The 18292-nt window shown below is 40.0% G+C and overlaps 1 protein-coding gene across 5 annotated transcripts in view; it reads left to right on the top strand.

Annotated features, from left to right (window-relative positions):
- The window catches only part of ERC1 (ELKS/RAB6-interacting/CAST family member 1), a 270574-nt gene that overhangs the window by 74212 nt on the left and 178070 nt on the right, over positions 1 to 18292 (top strand). For all 5 annotated transcript variants that reach the window (XM_061124651.1, XM_061124648.1, XM_061124649.1 and 2 more), the window contains 2 exons: positions 1684 to 1851; positions 9878 to 10045. In XM_061124651.1, coding sequence (XP_060980634.1) covers positions 1684 to 1851; positions 9878 to 10045 — 336 coding nt within the window. The remainder of the gene's footprint in view (positions 1 to 1683; positions 1852 to 9877; positions 10046 to 18292) is intronic.

Here is an 18292-nt window from a genome sequence, read left to right as displayed (position 1 = left end):
CTCCCCCGTCCCTGGGATTCTCAAGGCAAGAACACTGGAGTGGGTTGCCATTTCCTTCTCCAATGTGTGAAAGTGAAAAGTGAAAGTGAAGTCGCTCAGTCGTGTCCGACTTGTAGTGACCCGATGGATTGCAGCCTGCCAGGCTCCTCTGTCCATGGGATTTTCCAGGCAAGAGTGCTGGAGTGGGGTGCCATTGCCTTCTCCGGCTTTGGTCCTAGTGCCTAAGATTATTGCAGCCAAAATAGTTTAGATACATTCAACTTTAAAAAAAAGTATTTTTTGTTTCCTCAGTGATACTGTGGTTACTGACTTCTTACCAAGTGTATACTTCCAGTAATTAGTCTGTATTTTGGTGCATGAATGCCTTGCCAGGCAGTAGACATAATGTAAAAGCAGATGTTATTACTGTTAGGTTGGCTTACATTTAGAATAAAAGACTGAAAATTCTTAGAAACACAGTAGAATGTAAAGAAGATGTTTGAATTGAAATGTTTTCTAAGTCAAGGTGGGACTTCTCTGGTGGTTCAGTGGTTAGACTGACTTCCAGTGGATGGAGCACAAGTTCAATTTCTGGTCAGGGAGTTGAGATCCCACGTGCCATGCAGCACAGCCAAAAAAAAAAAAAAAGCAAAACCGTTCACCATTCTGTCAGTTAATCAAATCTTTGGACTTTGCTGGTGGCTCGGTATTAAGGAACCTGCCTGCCAGTGCTGTAGACACAGGTTTGATCCCTGCGTCAGGAAGATCCCCTAGAGGAGGAAATGGCAACCCACACTCCAGTATTCTTGCTTGGAGAATCTCATGGACAGAGGAGCCTGGCAGGCTACAGTCCACGGGGTCGCAAGGAGTTGGACAGAAATTAGCAACTAAGCAATAAACATGTCAAGATGAGAAAAATTTGTGGGAGGGGGTGAGTGGCACCTGTTGATTTATGGATTACTCTGTCAGAGTAATTCAACTTCAGTTTACACATATAGACTCTTAACAGAATGAGATTTTATGCATTCTTTATTTAGGTTATATACTTTTATCCATTTAGTTGATATGACATGTTGTAGGTGATACAACTTTGTAGGTGGAGTCTTTTTTTTTAGATCAGTGTCCCTAACTCCTCAAAATGATATGATTTTTTTTTTTTAAAGCATGTTTATAATGCCTTATAACACTAAAAGTGGCTTTTTGAGACAGAGACTTCATGTAAACTTTCATTTCAGAGTGAAAAGATAAAAGAACTGCAGTAGCAGCTTTTGAGTTTAAATAGCAGTGCTAGGAAGTTTCTTTTTTCTCTCTGTATTACATCTATACTAATCCTGCTATATTTACGATTTGAAGTTTATTATGACTTAATAAAATGAAAACTGGTTTAGTCATGATCAGATGCTTACTGTTATCTCATCATCGTCTAAGTGAATTGGGGTTTTTCATCATCCATTCCTTTTCTAAAGGATTTCAAAAGTTTAGGAGACAATAAATGAAAGCTGGGAATTTTCCTATTAGTTGAGTAAGCTTTGATTTTTTTTGGGGGGGGGGTGGTCATCTAAGATTAGATGATGCAAAAAGATGATTTGTGCCCTGTCCTAAAATTAATGCTGCATATTTTGACCTGGATCTGTCCGAGATCCAGATCAGAGGTTCTTGGTTTTATTCCTTTTTTCCTTACACTGTTTTATTTTTCTTCTCTAGATTGGTCAGGTGAAGCAGGAGCTGTCCAGAAAGGACACGGAACTACTAGCCCTGCAGACAAAGCTGGAAACCCTCACCAACCAGTTCTCAGACAGCAAGCAGCACATTGAAGTGCTGAAGGAGTCCTTGACGGCTAAGGAGCAGAGGGCTGCCATCCTGCAGACCGAGGTAAAGGCGTGCTGGGGTCTGCAGGGTCACCGTTCCTGGGCACCTTGGCACTTGTGTTACTTGTATACTTTTTGTTGTGTTGAGATATGGGAGCCATGGATACTGTTATGAGGGATTCTATAGCAGTGTGATCAGTTATTGTACTAAACTATAATCATCTTGTTTCTGTCATTCTTGGATCTAAGAAATTAAAAACCAGTGCAGTTTACATATATTTCTGATAAGTATGCTTTAGGACTTCCCAGGTGACTCTGGTAAAGAACCTGCTTGCCAGTGCTCGAAACAGGAGACGCAGGTCTGATCCTTGGGTTGCGAAGCTTCCCTGGATAAGGGAATAGCAGCACACTCTATATTCTTGCCTGGAGAATTCCAAGGACAGAGAGGAGCCTGGCGGGCTATAGTCCATGGGGTCAGAAAGAATCAGACCTGACTAAGCATGCACACACGCAAGTATACTTTAAACTAACATTAAGAAATGAAAAGATAGTTGTAAAAGCATTTGTTCTCACCCATGGTAAATCTTGCAGTCATTAATGACCATGAGCTTGGGCTGCCTGTGTTGGGTGATTAAGTGTCCTTAATTTTTGGTACTATGAATAGCTTTAAGTATGCAAACTGCGGAATACAGAAATGTTCAAGATTCATCTTGTTTTGAACTGCAGATTGTTAGATACGTGCCTTCACGTCCTGTTTGAAAATAGGGTTAGCGTTTTTAGAAATCTTAGAAGATGATCTAGGCTCTCAGCCTAGATTTAGCTAAGAACATACTAAATAATTTCATACAGATGAGAATCTGTCATATTTGCAATGATCTGTTTGGATTTACTGTCTAAAGGAAAATATTTTCTAAAGAGCTCAATGATGTAGAGAATTTAGGTAGGAGTAGGTAAGCAGTTCTGCTTTCAGTTCATTTCAGTCACTCAGTCATGTCTGACTCTTTGCCACCCCATGGATTGTAGCACTCCAGGCTTCCCTGTCCATCACCATCTCCCAGAGCTCGCTCAAACTCATGTCCATCGAGTCAGTGATGCCATCCAACCATCTTATCCTCTGATGTCCCCTTCTCCTGCTGCCCTCAATCTTTCCCAGCATCAGGGTCTTTTCCAGTGAGTCAGTTCTTCACATCAGGTGGCCAAAGTATTGGAGTTTCAGCTTCAGCATCAGTCCTTCCAAGGAATATTCAGGACTGATTTCCTTTAGGATTGACAGGTTTGATCTTCTTGCAGTTGTGCTTTACAGAAGAAAAAGCAGTAATGTGGATTAAGGTTTTCTTTTAAAGAACTGGATAATCGACAGAGGTATTTTTAATGAGAAAAAGGAACGGGTAGTAAAAAGAATGCAGGAAAACATCACAGACCCAGAAGTTCAGTATCTTCAAGTGAGGAGGAAGAGAAAAATGACCAGAATATTTCACATATTATTTTTATACTGTGAGATTTTGTTGAAAATGAGCGATTTAGATGGTGTGTTTATAATTTTCCTTACGGCTTACTTAGGCCTTTTCTATTGTGATCATGTTTCGTTTCATCATGGCATCAGCTTCCTACCTCAGAAGCACGTTTTGGGTGTGAATACAGCTCTGGCGTCGGCGTTACCCAGTTTGACCGCTGGCCAGCAGGGGCAGATTCTGACCTGTTGCTGAAGTTCATTGTGCCTCGTTTCACATCTGTAAGGTGAAGAAGAGTGCCGGCCTCGTTAGGTTGTTAGCATTAAGCCAGTTTATCCACACCTGGTGCCTGTCACATAGTAAAGTCTTCCTACGTCAGCTGTCGGCATCATCATAGTTCTTAGGATACTGTCAGCTCATATATGTAAACTGCTGAAACAGTGAGAGAACGTGGTCACTTTTCATTGGCATAAATTTTATGTGGAAGTTCTGCTGTTTACTATTTTATCAAGCAAAATTAAGGTTTACTCACGGAATTGCAGATGCAGAACTACCTGGAAAATGTAACCTGTAAATGTATTAACTTAGAGCTTTATTAAAGAGTTTTTCACATCAGTACCTGGTTGCATGCAGTTCTACGAAAGAGTCAGAAGAGGGCGCCCTCGCTTTAGAAGTGAGCCTGCTTCCAGGCTTGCTGCTGTGATGGCTTTGGATGGAGGTGGCAGGTGCGCGAACCAGAGTCCCAGGCAGTTGGTTAGTGATGATGCAAACACTTAAAAGCTTGTCACAGTCTAATAGATGACTTCTTCCCCTTGACAATTCATCCTTCTCTTTGTACCCCTCTCAAATAATGTTCTCATTAACTAGGTCTCACACAGAGGGGCTTGTGATTGGCTTCTTGTACCATAGAGAACAAAGACTGTATTTGTGGTCATTCTTGAATGGTTTTTATATTTGCTTTTAGCCATTGTGGGAATAACTGAGTTTCATCACTTTACCCCCACAAGTTATCAGGACAACTGCTCGAATATAAGTGTCTCATTCTGAACAATAACAGTAGGAAAGCTAGCTTCCTTTTGAATTGGGGTGATTTTATGAATGTTACATGCCTGTTTATTAGGATTTCTTTTTTTTCGTAAATTAGTTTGATGACGCTTGACAACAGCTTTCTCCTGTTGGATCCCCTAAAAGTCAGTTTGAACCAACTCTTGAAAAGTTCTCATCTATTTCTGTAATTACTAATATTTCTCTTGCTCTTAATTGATCTCATCTTCCTCTCTGAAGCTATCCTGGACTTTCATCTGGCTCTCAAATCACTAAATTAAGCCAGGGATTGAGGTCTTTGGGAGCAGTGTGTATTAATAATACCCATGGAATTGTTCCTGTTTTGTGAACACCTCTGTTGATCTGGTAACCTCCACAGAGCTGGTCTGGATTTAGTAGCATTGTGGTCAAAAGCCTGGGCTTTGAAGTCAAACCTTGGCTTGAAACACAGCGTCCTGCATTTATTAGTTATGTGGCCTAGGATGAGTTATTTTACCTCTTTCCTCTTCCATTTTTACATCGGTCCATGAAATTAATAATAATGCCAGCTTCTTAAGGTTGATATGGACGTTTAATGTGGCTAGAATAGTTTTTTAATTATGATGCTCTCATCTGAATTTGGAGGTTAATATTAAATATCACTGGGTTAAAGTATTGCCATTGGTTTTTTTTTTTAGACTATACATTTGCAACCCCCTCCTACCCTTGTACAAATAAACTGTGGAATGACACATCTCTGCCTGTGGTCTTATTGAAGTTTCTCTGAGCTCTTCAGCTTTTCATTGGGATGAGGTGTCAAACGAACTCACTGAGTTTGTTGAAATAGACTTTTTAAAAGGTGTGCTTGTGTATGGTGTTGGTCTCCTGGCCCAGTGCCCTTCGTTCATCCTTCTTTCTAGGTGGAGACAGTGGGAGATGTGGTGACGGGAGGTTATGCTATGATCTTGGGTAGGTCACTTAGTGTGGGCTTTGCTTTTTTTGCATTCTTAAAATTAGGAGTAGTTTATTTAATTTTTTTCACTTATTTTTATTATTTGGAGGCTAATTACTTTACAATATTGTAGTGGTTTTTGTCATACATTGACATGAATCAGCCATGGATTTACATGTATTCCTCATCCCGATCCCCCCCCACCACCTCCCTCTCCACCCAGTTCCTCTGGGTCTTCCCAGTGCACCATGCCTGAGCACTCATGCATCCAACCTGGGCTGGTGATCTGTTTCACCCTAGATAATACACATGTTTCGATGCTGTTCTCTCTAAACATCCCACCCTCGCCTTCTCCCACAGAGTCCAAAATTCTGTTCTGTACATCTGTGTCTCTTTTTCTGTTTTGCATATAGGGTTATCATTACCATCTTTCTAAATTCCATATATATGTGTTAGTACACTGTATAGTAGTTTATTTATTTTAAAAACCTTGCAAAAGACTGTCAAATACAGGAAAAATGCAGAAAATAACATAATAGACATCATTCAGATTTAATCTGCATTAATGTTTGACCACTTTTAAAGGTCCTTTAAAAGCAAAGATTCTTAAAAAAAAAAAAAACTCATTCTAAGCAGAATATTCAGTGGAATATCTGATTTAAGCAGAAACTTTTGTTAGAATCTCAGGTTTTTAAAACTGGTTGGGATCAGGAATAAATATATGGGCGCTGTTGTTATGGGGGTGGTGGCTAAAGCCTTAGGAATGAAGTGGTTTCTCCAGAGGAAGTTGAAGGGAGTGAGACATAGAGGGAAATGACAGAGGGTCCAGTGAAGAACAGGCTTCTTTCCAGGTGGCTCTAGTGGTAAAGAACTCACCTGTTAATGTAGGACCTGGGTTAATGTAAGAGACCTGGGTTCAATCCCTGGGTTGGGAAGACCCCCTGGAGAAGGGCATGGCAACCCACTTCAGTACTCTTCCTGGAGAATCCTATGGGCAGAGGAGCCTGGTGGATTACAGTCCATGGGGTTGCAAAGAGTCAGACATGACTGAAGTGACTTATCACGCACCAGTGAAGAACATGGAAAAGGCGTGGTCAGAGAGTTGGAAGCAGAGTGAGTTCTGTAACTCCAAGAGAGGAATTATAGGAAATACACCATTGTTTCCATGCAAATACTACTGTGCTCTTAGGTAGATCTATTTATTGATATAAAACAGAAGAAGGAAAAAAAAAAAAACAGAAGAAGGATAAGATGGGTTTCGATTATTATTATTGTTTTTTTTTGGTGGGAAGGGAGTTGAGCTTATTAATAGTTTTGCGATCAGAAGTAAAAGACCAGAACAACAGGGTAGCCGTTTTTCTGTTCATGTCCATTGGTAGAGAAAGCCCTGCAAAGGAAAAGCCTCCTACTTTTGTTGAAGTTGGCATAACCTGCTTGCCACAGACCTTGATGCTTGGCAAGCTGGATAGATGCTGTTCCTCCAGCCCAGCGGACATGAATAAACAAGGCATTATTCCCCCTGCCAAGAATGGTGTTAGGGTGATGACTGTGTATCCTGCTAATCTCTGAGGGGTTTCCCTGAATATGCTTTTTTTGTGTGTGTGTGTGTGGTTTGTGAAATACGGACCTCACGCAAAATTACACTATGAATTTAGTTCAAACCAAAAGATCAGTGTAGAATTCAGAGCGATTAATCCAGTAGTAGCAAAGTGGTTTTTGTGGTTATTTTTTATCTTAGATCTCCAGACCAGCACATTTAAATTCTGCGTTGCACGAAAAAGCAGACCAAGAAAAAGTGTACACAGGTGACTTGACTTGAAAAGATCATTTAGTGATTAGGGTATATGTGGGTGCGGGTAGTTTGTGCCTAATCTTTGGGATATAAAATATTTTGAATATCAAAGCTGGCATTTCCCACTGCAGTAACACCAAAAGCTTATGTGTCTATAACAAGAGTTTTCACTCATTACCTTTTTCAGTCACCAGTTCCTGTGGGTCTCATACCTGACATTCCCTCAGAACAGCACGCAAGCTTTAATGAGTGGTTAGCACAGGCCCACCTCCAGGTCACTTAGCGGAGTCAGGGATCTGATGCAAAAGCGCAGCAGGGCATCTAGGTGCTTTTCGCAAAGAAGCAGCACTCTGAGGTCTCACAGTTACTGTCCTCAGAATTCTGAGGGCTTTCGATAATACTGTATATGTGGTTGACAAGCACATACATGACCCCATGCAAGAAGGTTCAGAAGTGTGAAGGTAGAATGAAGAAAACTGGTTAATTTAGAAGTGAAGATTTGTGCAATAAGCATGACTGCAAAAAACAAAACAAAATGATGTGAAGCTGTATTTGAAATGATTGCTCAGGCTGGGAGAGAATAAAACCACAATGGAGGTGGATAACAAAAAGGGTGATGGGTCAGGGGTTATGCTATGAACAGTGAATAGGCTTAGCAGGCATAGAAGAAAGGAAAGAGCTGAGTTTCAGAAATAAGATTTTCAGAGTTTGAAAGTTCTTAGGTGAATCTTTGCAGAATATAAGAAAGCTTGCCATGTGTCATTTATTAAACCAGAGGAAAGTAACAGATGTAGGAATGTTTATTGAGGGGACAGTGGAACTTGTGGTGAAGAATTATAAATGAGCCTGAAAAGATGGCTCCCCAATATCTGGCTTGGCGACACTGGTGGCATTGAAGTGGTTGAGAGAAATAGAGATTAGCAGAGTGAAATCTTTTCATTTATACGTTTTTCCTCTCTAGCATAGTTTAAGATAATTCGTAAGTGCATGATGGCTTATCTATAGCAGTTTCAATGAGACTAGTTTCCGAGGAAAATTTCCTAAATACCTGTTGCACAGTAAATGCCACTACACACAGTATTGCACACACAGTATTGATACTCAGATACCATATTATTTTTATATGTTAGATTTTTTTTTTTTTTTTGCTTTGTTGTTCAGTTGCTAAATCATGTCCGACTCTTAGTGACCTCATGAACTGCAGCACACCAGGCCTCCCTGCCCCTCACTATCTCCCGGAGTTCACTCAAGTTCATATCCATTGAATCGGTGGTGTCATCCAACCATCTCATCCTCTGCCACCCTCTTCTCCTTTTGCCTTCAGCCTTGCCCAGGGTCTTTTCCAGTGAGTTGGCTGTTCATATCAGGTGGCCAAAGTATTGGAGCTTCAGCTTCAGCATCAGTCCTTCCAATGAGTATTCAGGGTTGATTTCCCTTAGGATTGACTGGTTTGATCTCCTTGCTGTCCAAGGGACTCTCAAGAGTCTTCTGTAGCACCACAATTGGAAAACATCAATTCTTGGATGTTCAGCCTTATTTATGGTCTGTCTCTCTTATTTTCTTTGGTTTTTTTTTTTTTTTTTTTTGCTAATACTGGTTATTTATTTAATTTATTTTTAATTGGAGGATAATTGCTTTACAGTGGGGTGTTGGTTTCTGCCATACATCAATATGAATCAGCCATAGGTAAGCATATGTCCCCTCCCTCTTGAACCTCCCTCCATATCCTTTTGATATGATATAGTTTTGATATATTATTAACATTATAGTTATAATACTATTATTTGCGGATGTTTTGGTACCTGGACAGCAAACTTTGGCTGTCTAGTCTGAGGAACTGCTAGTAGAGTTGCTTTGCCTCACAGATCTCTAAGTGTGTGATAACATTGTCAGCTGCAGGTGGATTGTAGTATCTGATACAGCAAGTGTCATGTTTGATGGCAGTTACAGTTTTCTTTGTAATTTTTAAATTTTCTAAAGCAGTGTGGCATCACTTGGGCACTTGTTAGAAATACTGATCCTTGAGCCCCAACCTTGCTGGATTAGAAACTCTGATGGCTTGACCTGGCATTCTTTTCAAATCTTCTGAAGGATTCTAATGCATGTAAAATTTGAGAAACATAATAGATCATACCTGCTTTTGTAGAAGTAGCAAAGCTCGGCCTGTATATAACAATTCTCTATTTTGTCCCGTTTATTCAGATCTATTTATCTTGATACCATCGTAATTTAACTGATGTGAAATATTTATTTCATTATGAAAGAGTTCACAAAATTTTAGAATTTAATTTCTAAGTAGTCATGTTTATATTTACAGTGGTATGTAGCCTTTCCCTTCTCCAGAAAGTGAAAGTCACTCAGTCTTGTCCGGCTCTTTGCAACCCCCATGGACTAGTTCTCCAGGCCAGAATACTGGAGTGGGTAGCTTTTTCCCTTCTCCAGCAGATCTTCCCAACCCAGGAATTGAACCGGGGTCTTCTGCATTGCAGGCAGATTCTTTACCAACTGAGCTGTCAGGGAAGCCCCGTTATTTGATTCTAATGTAAGCTTGCTACAAAAATATCACTTAGTCAACAGCACACATCTATTGGGAAGGAATTACATTCCTTTCTTTTCAGTTGTTGTTGTTTAGTCACTAAGTCATGTCCGACTCTTTGCGACCCCCGTGGACTGTAGCCCGCCAGGCTCTTCTGTCCATGGGGATTCTCCAGGCAAGAATACTCGGCTGGGTTGCCATGCCCTTCTCAGGGATCTTCCCAGCCCAGGGATCGAGTTGGAGTCTCCTGCATTGGCAGGAGGGTTCTTCACCCCTGAGCCACCTGGGAAGTCCTTCTTTTCAGTTAATCACTTGTAAAAATCTCCACACTCGTAGGTGGACGCTCTGCGGTTGCGTTTGGAAGAGAAGGAAACCATGCTGAATAAGAAGACAAAGCAAATCCAGGACATGGCTGAAGAGAAGGGGACGCAGGCTGGGGAGATCCATGACCTCAAGGACATGCTGGACGTGAAGGAGCGGAAGGTCAACGTTCTTCAGAAGAAGGTGAGGTGCAGGTGTTCTGGACCCAGGGCCCTCTGCGTTGTACCTGCATGCTGTCCAAGTCTGTCTCATTCCTCTGCTGATGCTTTTGCAGGTAGGAATTAAAAACTGTTGTTGAAGGAGGTAGGTTGTTAAAACTGCTCTGCAGATTCCGTTCTTAAAATTTCCAAGTAAACACTGTCTGGTATCTTCAGGCGTGTTCTTCGTGTTACTATTTGTGCACAGTGCCTTGTAAATGGCCCGAGCGTTTGCACTGACATCCCTCTGCCCCTCCTGGTCTTCTGTCTCGTAGGGCAACTGTGGTGACATGTTAGTGTAGCACGTGGGCCGGGTGCTTGCTGCTCCATCCTTGGGGTTAAGAGGACTACAGTTTCGAATAGAGACACGTGCTAGTGTCCTGACATGCAGTGTGCATGTCTCAAGGAAAAGAAGACTTTCTTTCTTTTTTTACCTTCATCACTCCTGGGAAGAGGCTAACAGTTTATAATCAATCAGGAAAGTACTATTGATCATCTGCCCCTCCCACATTTACCTTCATTAAGGCTGCCTTTGAGGTGACAGAGTAGGCACTGCTGTTTATTGTTCCTTTCCATTGAGGGGATGGATGAGAAGTATTTGATGTTGTCCCCGTTCATTTTTAACCTCTAATGATAGCCAGGAAAGATAACTCACCTTATTAAACTTCAAACTCAGCTTTTCCTTGGTGTACAGAGGACCGTGTTTAGTATTTGTCCTCTGTTACATTAGTTTGGTTTTCATCTGCTTTCAAGTAAACATAAAAGTTAGATCACCCTAAATAGTTGGCTATGATATCTTGTTAGTGGATGCTAATTTGTTGTACGTTTTTGCTAGTTTTAAATTATGAAAGTAATATATGTTCAAGGTAAAAAAAATTCAAGAGGTACAAAAACATTGGAAACAAAATTATTTTTTCTCATTCTTTGGCCCTTTCAGTGCAGCTCCTTAGATGTAACTTGCTGTTAATTATTGTATACTCTTTTATTAAAAATCTGGGCATATATGTAGGCCTGTATGCGTCACACACCTTTTTTAAAAAAGACAATGGGATCATACTTTTTTATTTGTTTAAAAGTAAACATGTTTGTGTCTTTTTATATGTATCTTTTTCTCATTGTTTTTAATGTCTGCATAGCCTTCAGTGTCTTACACCATAATTAACTGATGTCCTATAGCTGTGTCAGTAGATATTTATAGATTTTTTTCCTTATTTACATATTTGTCATGACAGCATAACAGATAGTGACATAAATATACCTCATTCAAGAATGACACTATGAATCCAAAAAAAAAAAAAACAGGATGCCCAGTTGTTCTGTACAAAGCCTGTGGCTTTTTTATATTCGGATGACTTTCTTCACAGCTTTATGAGACAATTGTTGCCAAACCTCTAAAAATTTCCATTGACCTGGTAGATAGTTAAAAATGTCTACCTTCCTGCTTAATATTTGTTTAAATCTGAGTGCATTTCATAGTTTTCTTTGGGAACCTACATGTTCCTGTCACTTTTACATTTTCTATCACATGGTTTAATTTTTTCCCATGTTGAATTGACCTCTTCCCTCATGCTTTGCAAAATATGTTTTGTTTGTCTTTTTCTTCTTTGTTTCCTTGGTAGTGTTTGTCTTAGAATTTACACTTCAGACTTAGTAGTCCTTTCCTCTGTGTCCTCTGAATTTTTGGTCGTGCTCAAAAAGCCCTTATGCCCGCCAAGGTTATTAAGTAACTCACACATGCTTTCTTCCGGTTGTTTAAAGTTTCTTTTTTCTTTACATCTAAAAGTTATTTTATAAAATTTATGTATTGGCTGTAATGATTCAGATTTTTGTTCTTATATGTGGCCAGACAGCCATCATTATAATGTTTATTAAGTAATCTATCTTTTTTCTTCTGACTTGAGATGCCACAAATATTGTCCTGTAAATCTGGGCCTATTTCTGGCCTGTTCCGTGTATTTGCCTCTCTGTTTGTCCCAGTAGCAAGTTTTATTAATTATTGTACCTTCCTCATGCATTTAGTGTTCAGTAAGGTTGCTCTGCTTTATTCTTTTCCTTTTTTTGTATCAATTTCTGACTTTTCTCACTTGTATCTTTCTCCACATGAACTTGAGCATCATTTTGTCAAATTACTCTCTTCAAAGAATAAGTTAATGACTTTTCACTGGAATGTGATGTCTCAGAAATCAAGTTAAGGAAGTTTCAAGGGGGTGATGATTAGCCTTGTCAGATACTTCTGATGAGTTAAATAAGATGAAAACTGAGAATTTGCCATTGGGTTTAATACTGCAAAGGTCCCTTGTGACCTTGATTATAGCAGTTTCATGGAGTAGGGAAAGTATAATTTGTGTCTAGTTTTCCTAATCTTCATATCACTTTTAGCAATGTATTTAATTTTTATGTCCGAATTTAACACATTTTAAAGTGAAGCAATGTCTGTTGACTACTTTCTGTGAAAAATACTTAGTGTATTTATAATCACCCTTCCTGATTTTTGCTGGTAAGCTTTGTTGTCTTTCGCTGTGTCTATGGTACTTTTCATATTTACATTGTGTCTCTTGTTGAGGGGAAAGATCAGTCTTTTCTATCATGGTAATTCACATTGTGTAGCCTTCATTTCTGTGTTTTAGTGAATTTAATGTTTACCTCTAGTTGTTGCACCACAGCCTGCCTTGTTTCCAAGGTTTACATTCCATTTAACTCTTGGTTCCCCAAGAAATCCTTTGAATGCCTTTCCCAGAGTGGTCATGAGTGCTTGCTTGTTGACCATGCGTTTATATTATTTTTTACATTTCATAATTTAGTTATTTGAGAGATACAAAAAGCATAGAGAATAACATAATAAGTAATTATAGTTATTTGACTTGGGAAGTAAAATTTCAAATACAGTCCAAGTTCTTTGGCATACCTTTTCTTGATAGTATTCCCCTCTGTTATCTCCCAGAAATAAATACTTGCTTTGGTGTTTATGCATGCACCCATACCTTAGGCCAGGATAATGTGTTTTTGTGCAACTTATGTATGTACTAAGAAAATACATGTAAGAGGATATACACATGGCAAATAAATATGAACAGTTATTTACCCATTTACCTACACTGTCATCAGGGAAATGTAAAGTAAAAGATTTAAGAAATCATTTTTTTTTTTAAGCTATATTTTTCATTTTTAAGCTATGTTTTTTTAAGCTATATTTTTCATTTTTAAGCTATATTTTTTCATTTTTAAGCTATATTGGCAAAAATGAAGAAGTCTGACAGTATCAGGTATTGGTAAATATGGCAACTGGATTTCTTTTTCATGCAGTGCTGTTGGGGTTTTAAATTAGATGCAGATATTTTGGAAAGCGCTTATTAAATGTAAAGGTACCCTGCCATATACATGTACTTTAGATGAACTCCATGTACTTTAGATGAACTCCAAGGTATATATAGGAATGCTCATAGTAACCTTGTTTGGGTTGAGGAAAAATATAAAACTGAGGAAACACTGTGCAGATACTCACTGACAGAACTGAGTGAGTTGTGGCAAGGTCACACGGTGGAACGATACTATTCGTTTCAGGGCAGGGAGCATTTGTGGACACGGGAGTCTCCTTGGCTCCTCTCCTTCCTGAGGACATCTGTAGTCACACAGTCACTCTCTGTTCTGTTGGGCTTCTGGGCATCCCAGGCATCCTCAGCCGTCTTCACTCATGCCGACAACATAGTGCCTGGTGCTGCGCTGAGGAGGACGCAGACCAGACAGGCCCCTGCTCGCAGACTCAGAGCTGTGGGGGTTACAGAGGCTGCTCCACGGACGGCATGCATGGGCGCAACGCCGAGCATTTCACATTTGCCCTTGCGTGTCAGGAGTCTGAGAGAAGTCGCAGCGGCCGAGAGTCTGAGAGAAGTCACAGCGGCCGAGTCTTGAAGATGCGTGAAGTTTGCTCGGCAGATGGGGAAGGGGTGAGATGTCCCAGGCTGAGGGAGCGCTGTGAGTGAAAAAGGCGGGTCGTGTCCTTGCCAAGAGGGTCATGTCCCGGAATTGCACCTCCCTCCTTCATTCATTTGTAATACGGATTCTTAAAAATTCCTGGTGTATCTCTATCTCTGAATGCCTTTCTTCTCCCCCCGTTATGAACTCTCTAGAGAGTCTCTGGGAAAGTTATTCCCACTTCTTACATCATGAGAAGCTTTTCAGTGAATGCACTCATCTTTGTTATCCTGTTACTTTATTTAGGAAACTAGTAAGTAGAGTTCAACTTTTCTTTCCCCTGGCCCTGAAGATTTTCCGTTAGAAACTTTAGAAATTGAACTGCAGTGGGATATTAAGCATAACGTTTTAGGTATTGGGTTGGCCAAAAAGTTTACTTTCGTTTTTCCATGGGATCTTAAGGAAAATGCAAATTGAGCTTTTAAGCCAACCCATGGAACTTGAGATATTCCTGAAGACATGTCTTAATTCTACACAACACTTAACCTGCTTGGCTTCTTGATTTAGACACTTACTCCATAAGGAAGAGGGAGATGGTAACTCTGCTTTCATCTTCTTCTTGTTCTTGGCATCTGCATTCTCTGATCATCTTTTCACAAATATTACTTATAACCATTTATTTAAGTAGTATCTTAGCTATTTTAATATTTAAGGAGAATACCAGGAAATAATGTATTACTTTGGCCTATTAAATATGCGTTAAACTTTGTTTTTTGAGAATAGTAGCAACTGTGGTAATGACTGGATTGCCCCGCACTCTGGACTCGTTTGGGCTCTGTCTGGACCATCCCTGTTCATTGGGTTCTCAAGGAAGGAATACTGAAGTGGTTTGCCATTCCCTTCTCCAGTATATTCTCCAAGAATACACAGAAGAACTATACAAAAAAAGATCTTCATGACCCAGATATTAACAATGGTGTGATCACTCACCTAAAGCCAGACATCCTGGAATTCGAAGTCAAGTGGGCCTTAGGAAGCATCACTACGAACAAAGCTAGTGGAGGTGATGGAATTCCAGTTGAACTATTTCAGATCCTAAAAGATGATGCTGTTAAAGTGCTGCACTCAATATGCCAGCAAATTTGTAAAACTCAGCAGTGGCCACAGGACTGGAAAAGGTCAGTTTTCATTCTAATCCCAAAGGAAGGCAGTGCCAAAGAATGTTCAAACTACTGCACAATTGCACTCATTTCACACGCTAGCAAAGTAATGCTCAAAATTCTCCAAGCCAGGCTTCAACAGTACATGAACCGAGAACTTGCAGATGTTCAAGCTGGATTTAGAAAAGGCAGAGGAACCAGAGATCAAATTGCCAACATCCGCTGAATCACCAAAAAAGCAAGAGAGTTCCAGAAAAAGCATCTGCTTCTGCTTTCTTGACTATGCCGAAGCCTTTGACTGTGTGGATCACAACAAACTGGAAAATTCTTAAAGAGATGGGAATACCAGTCCACCTTACCTGCCTCCTGAGAAGTCTGTATGCAGGTAAGGAAGCAATAGTTAGAATTGGCCATGGAACAACGAACTGGTTCAAAATTTGGAAAGGAGTATGTCAAGGCTGTATATTGTCACCCTGCTTATTTAACTTCTGTGCAGAGTACATCATGTGAGATGCCAGGCTGGATGAGGCACAAGCTGGAATCAAGATTGCTAAGAGAAATATCAATAATGTCAGATAGGAAGATGACACCACCCTTATGGCAGAAAGCAAAGAGCTAAAGAGCTTCTTGATGAAAGTGAAAGAAGAGAGTGAAAAAGTTGACTTAAAATTCAACATTTGGAAAACTAAGATCATGGCATCCGATCCCATCACCTCATGGCAAATAGATGAGGAAACAATGGAAACAGTGAGAGACTTTAAATTCTTGGGCTCCAGAATGAATCACTGCAGGTGGTGACTGCAGCCATGAAGTTAATAAAAGATATTTGCTCCTTGGAAGAAAAGCTATGACCAACCTAGACAGCATATTAAAAAGCAGAGACATTACTTTGCCAACAAAGGTCCATCTAGTCAAAGCTGTGGCTTTTCCAGTAGTCATGTATGGATGTGAGAGTTGGACTATAAAGAAAGCTGAGTGCCAAAGAATTGATGCTTTTGAACTGTCGTGTTGGAGAAGACTCTTGAGCGTCCCTTGGATTGCAAGGATATCCAACCAGCCCATCCTAAAGGAAATCAGTACTGAATATTCATTAGAAGAACTGATGCTGAAGCTGAAAGTCCAATACTTTGGCCACCTGATGTGAAGAACTGACTCATTGGAAAAGACCCTGATGCTGGGAAAGATTGAGGACAGGAGGAGAAGGGGACAACAGGAGATGGTTGGATGGCATCACTGACTCAATGGACATGAGTTTGAGCAAGCTCCGGGAGTTGGTGATGGACAGGGAGGCCTGGTGTGCTGTAGTCCATGGGGTCACAAAGAGTTGAACATGACTGAGTGACTGAACTGAACTGGGCTATCCCTGCCCGCCCACCATCTCTTGCTTTCTAGGCAATGAACGTATTTGTATGCATGGTGATAGCCTTGTGCCCCGAGAGTGAAATGAGACAATAGCAGATGGCCAGGCGTGCTGTACAATGGGATTAGCGTCGGCCCCTCCTTTGCAGGGCTCTCCCCGATGGTTTAAAGTAGTTTTGTGTTACAGTAGATCCCTTATTTTTATAATAAACCACTGACCTGGAAAATGTAACTGAGCATTTGCATGTGAGCTGCATTCAGAATGTGTGTTAAAATTGTACCGCCCCTTACTTAATGGATTATAAATGGTAATTGAGCTTGGAGTTTAATTTGCTGACGCAGGTGTTATCATCTCTCCCGTCTCTGCCCGGTAACGTCTGTTTTTTTCGCCTGGCCTGCATCTCCAGTGTCCTAAGTTTCAGTATTTAGAGTTCAGATCTAACGGTAACGGAAAGCTACTGATGTATAGAATTAGAAGGTTTCCCCTTTCTTGGTTCTAGATTGGTTCTTTAAGTCTCCTATTATTTTGTTTTCAGTAGGAAGTCAGGAAGAACAGGTTCTTTATATACTTTGTTTTCTCTGGAGTCTTAAGACTATGTTAGTGTCTTCAGTTTTTCCATATCATAAACTGAAAAGATATGTTTTATCATTGAAAACAACATTTACTAATTTATTCTAGGAAAATTAATATTTTAAAAATTGTGCCGCCTTGTCTTTAACAAGGGCTTCCCTGGTGGCTCAGTGGTGAAGAATCCACCTGCCAATGCAGGAGATGCAGGTCCAATCCCTGGATTGGAAAGATCCCCTGGAGAAGGAAATGGCAACCCACTCCAGTATTCTTGCCTGGGAAATTTCATGGACACAGGAGTCTGCAGGAGCTACAGTCCATGGGGTCACAAAAGAGTCAAGCATAACTCAGTGACTAAACAGCAAGGATGATTTTTAATAAGAATTACTTGCAGTGTTTTCTAAATATTGTTTTAAAGTCACAAGCTATTAGCTAAGTTAGAAGAAAACAAGGCCAGGCCCTAATTGCATTTAAGTTGAAAGCTTAATATACTTAGGCATTAAGATTTTCCCTTTTCTTTCTTTTACTTATTTTTTTAAAAAATTAAAAATTTTTTCTCAGTGGAATATATATATAGCTAAATTCTTGCAGTATTTTATTGAAAATACATAGTCAATGAAATCTGATTGACGGTGGTATTTTTGCTGGGGAGTGTGCTCCATGTGGATTTACTTTGCTTATGTAACTTTTTTCACCTCACCTTTTCAAGTAAACCTTTAAGGAGGGTAGATAGTTGAACTTGCAGAGTCTGATTTAACTTCGTTTTTGTCAGCATCATCTATGTGTGTGCTCAGTCATGTCTGACTCTTCTGTTGATTGATTTTTGTATGTTGAATCAGTCTTGCATTTCTGGGATAAGAGTGGATGTGTTTTTGAAGAGCTTTGTATTTTTCATTTGGGGAAATGTGGAGCCCTGTTCTCCCAGCATTATCGTGGAGGCACTAAGGGTGGACCTGAGAGAATGGGGCCTTTGGATAGATTCTGTATATTTTCAATGGCTAAGGCATAATGTAAATAAGAACCACTCCAAGGCTTATATTGTAATGCTTCGTACAACATAGAAGTAATTTTGACCCTTATTAAAACATCATTTCTTTGGACTTTTGAGCAGCTTAGTAAATAATTTGAGGATTTATGGAATGTGTCCATTTTTGGTTGATCGTGTGCCATATAAATATCCTCAGATTCTTGCAGGCTCTAGTTTGAAGTATCCTGAATTCTGTTTTGACTGAAC

This window comes from Dama dama, chromosome 22 (assembly GCF_033118175.1).
Source record: "Dama dama isolate Ldn47 chromosome 22, ASM3311817v1, whole genome shotgun sequence".
Classification (NCBI taxonomy): Eukaryota; Metazoa; Chordata; class Mammalia; order Artiodactyla; family Cervidae; genus Dama; species Dama dama.
Note: the sequence above shows the minus strand (reverse complement) of the source record. Positions and strands in the feature narration are given on the sequence as shown.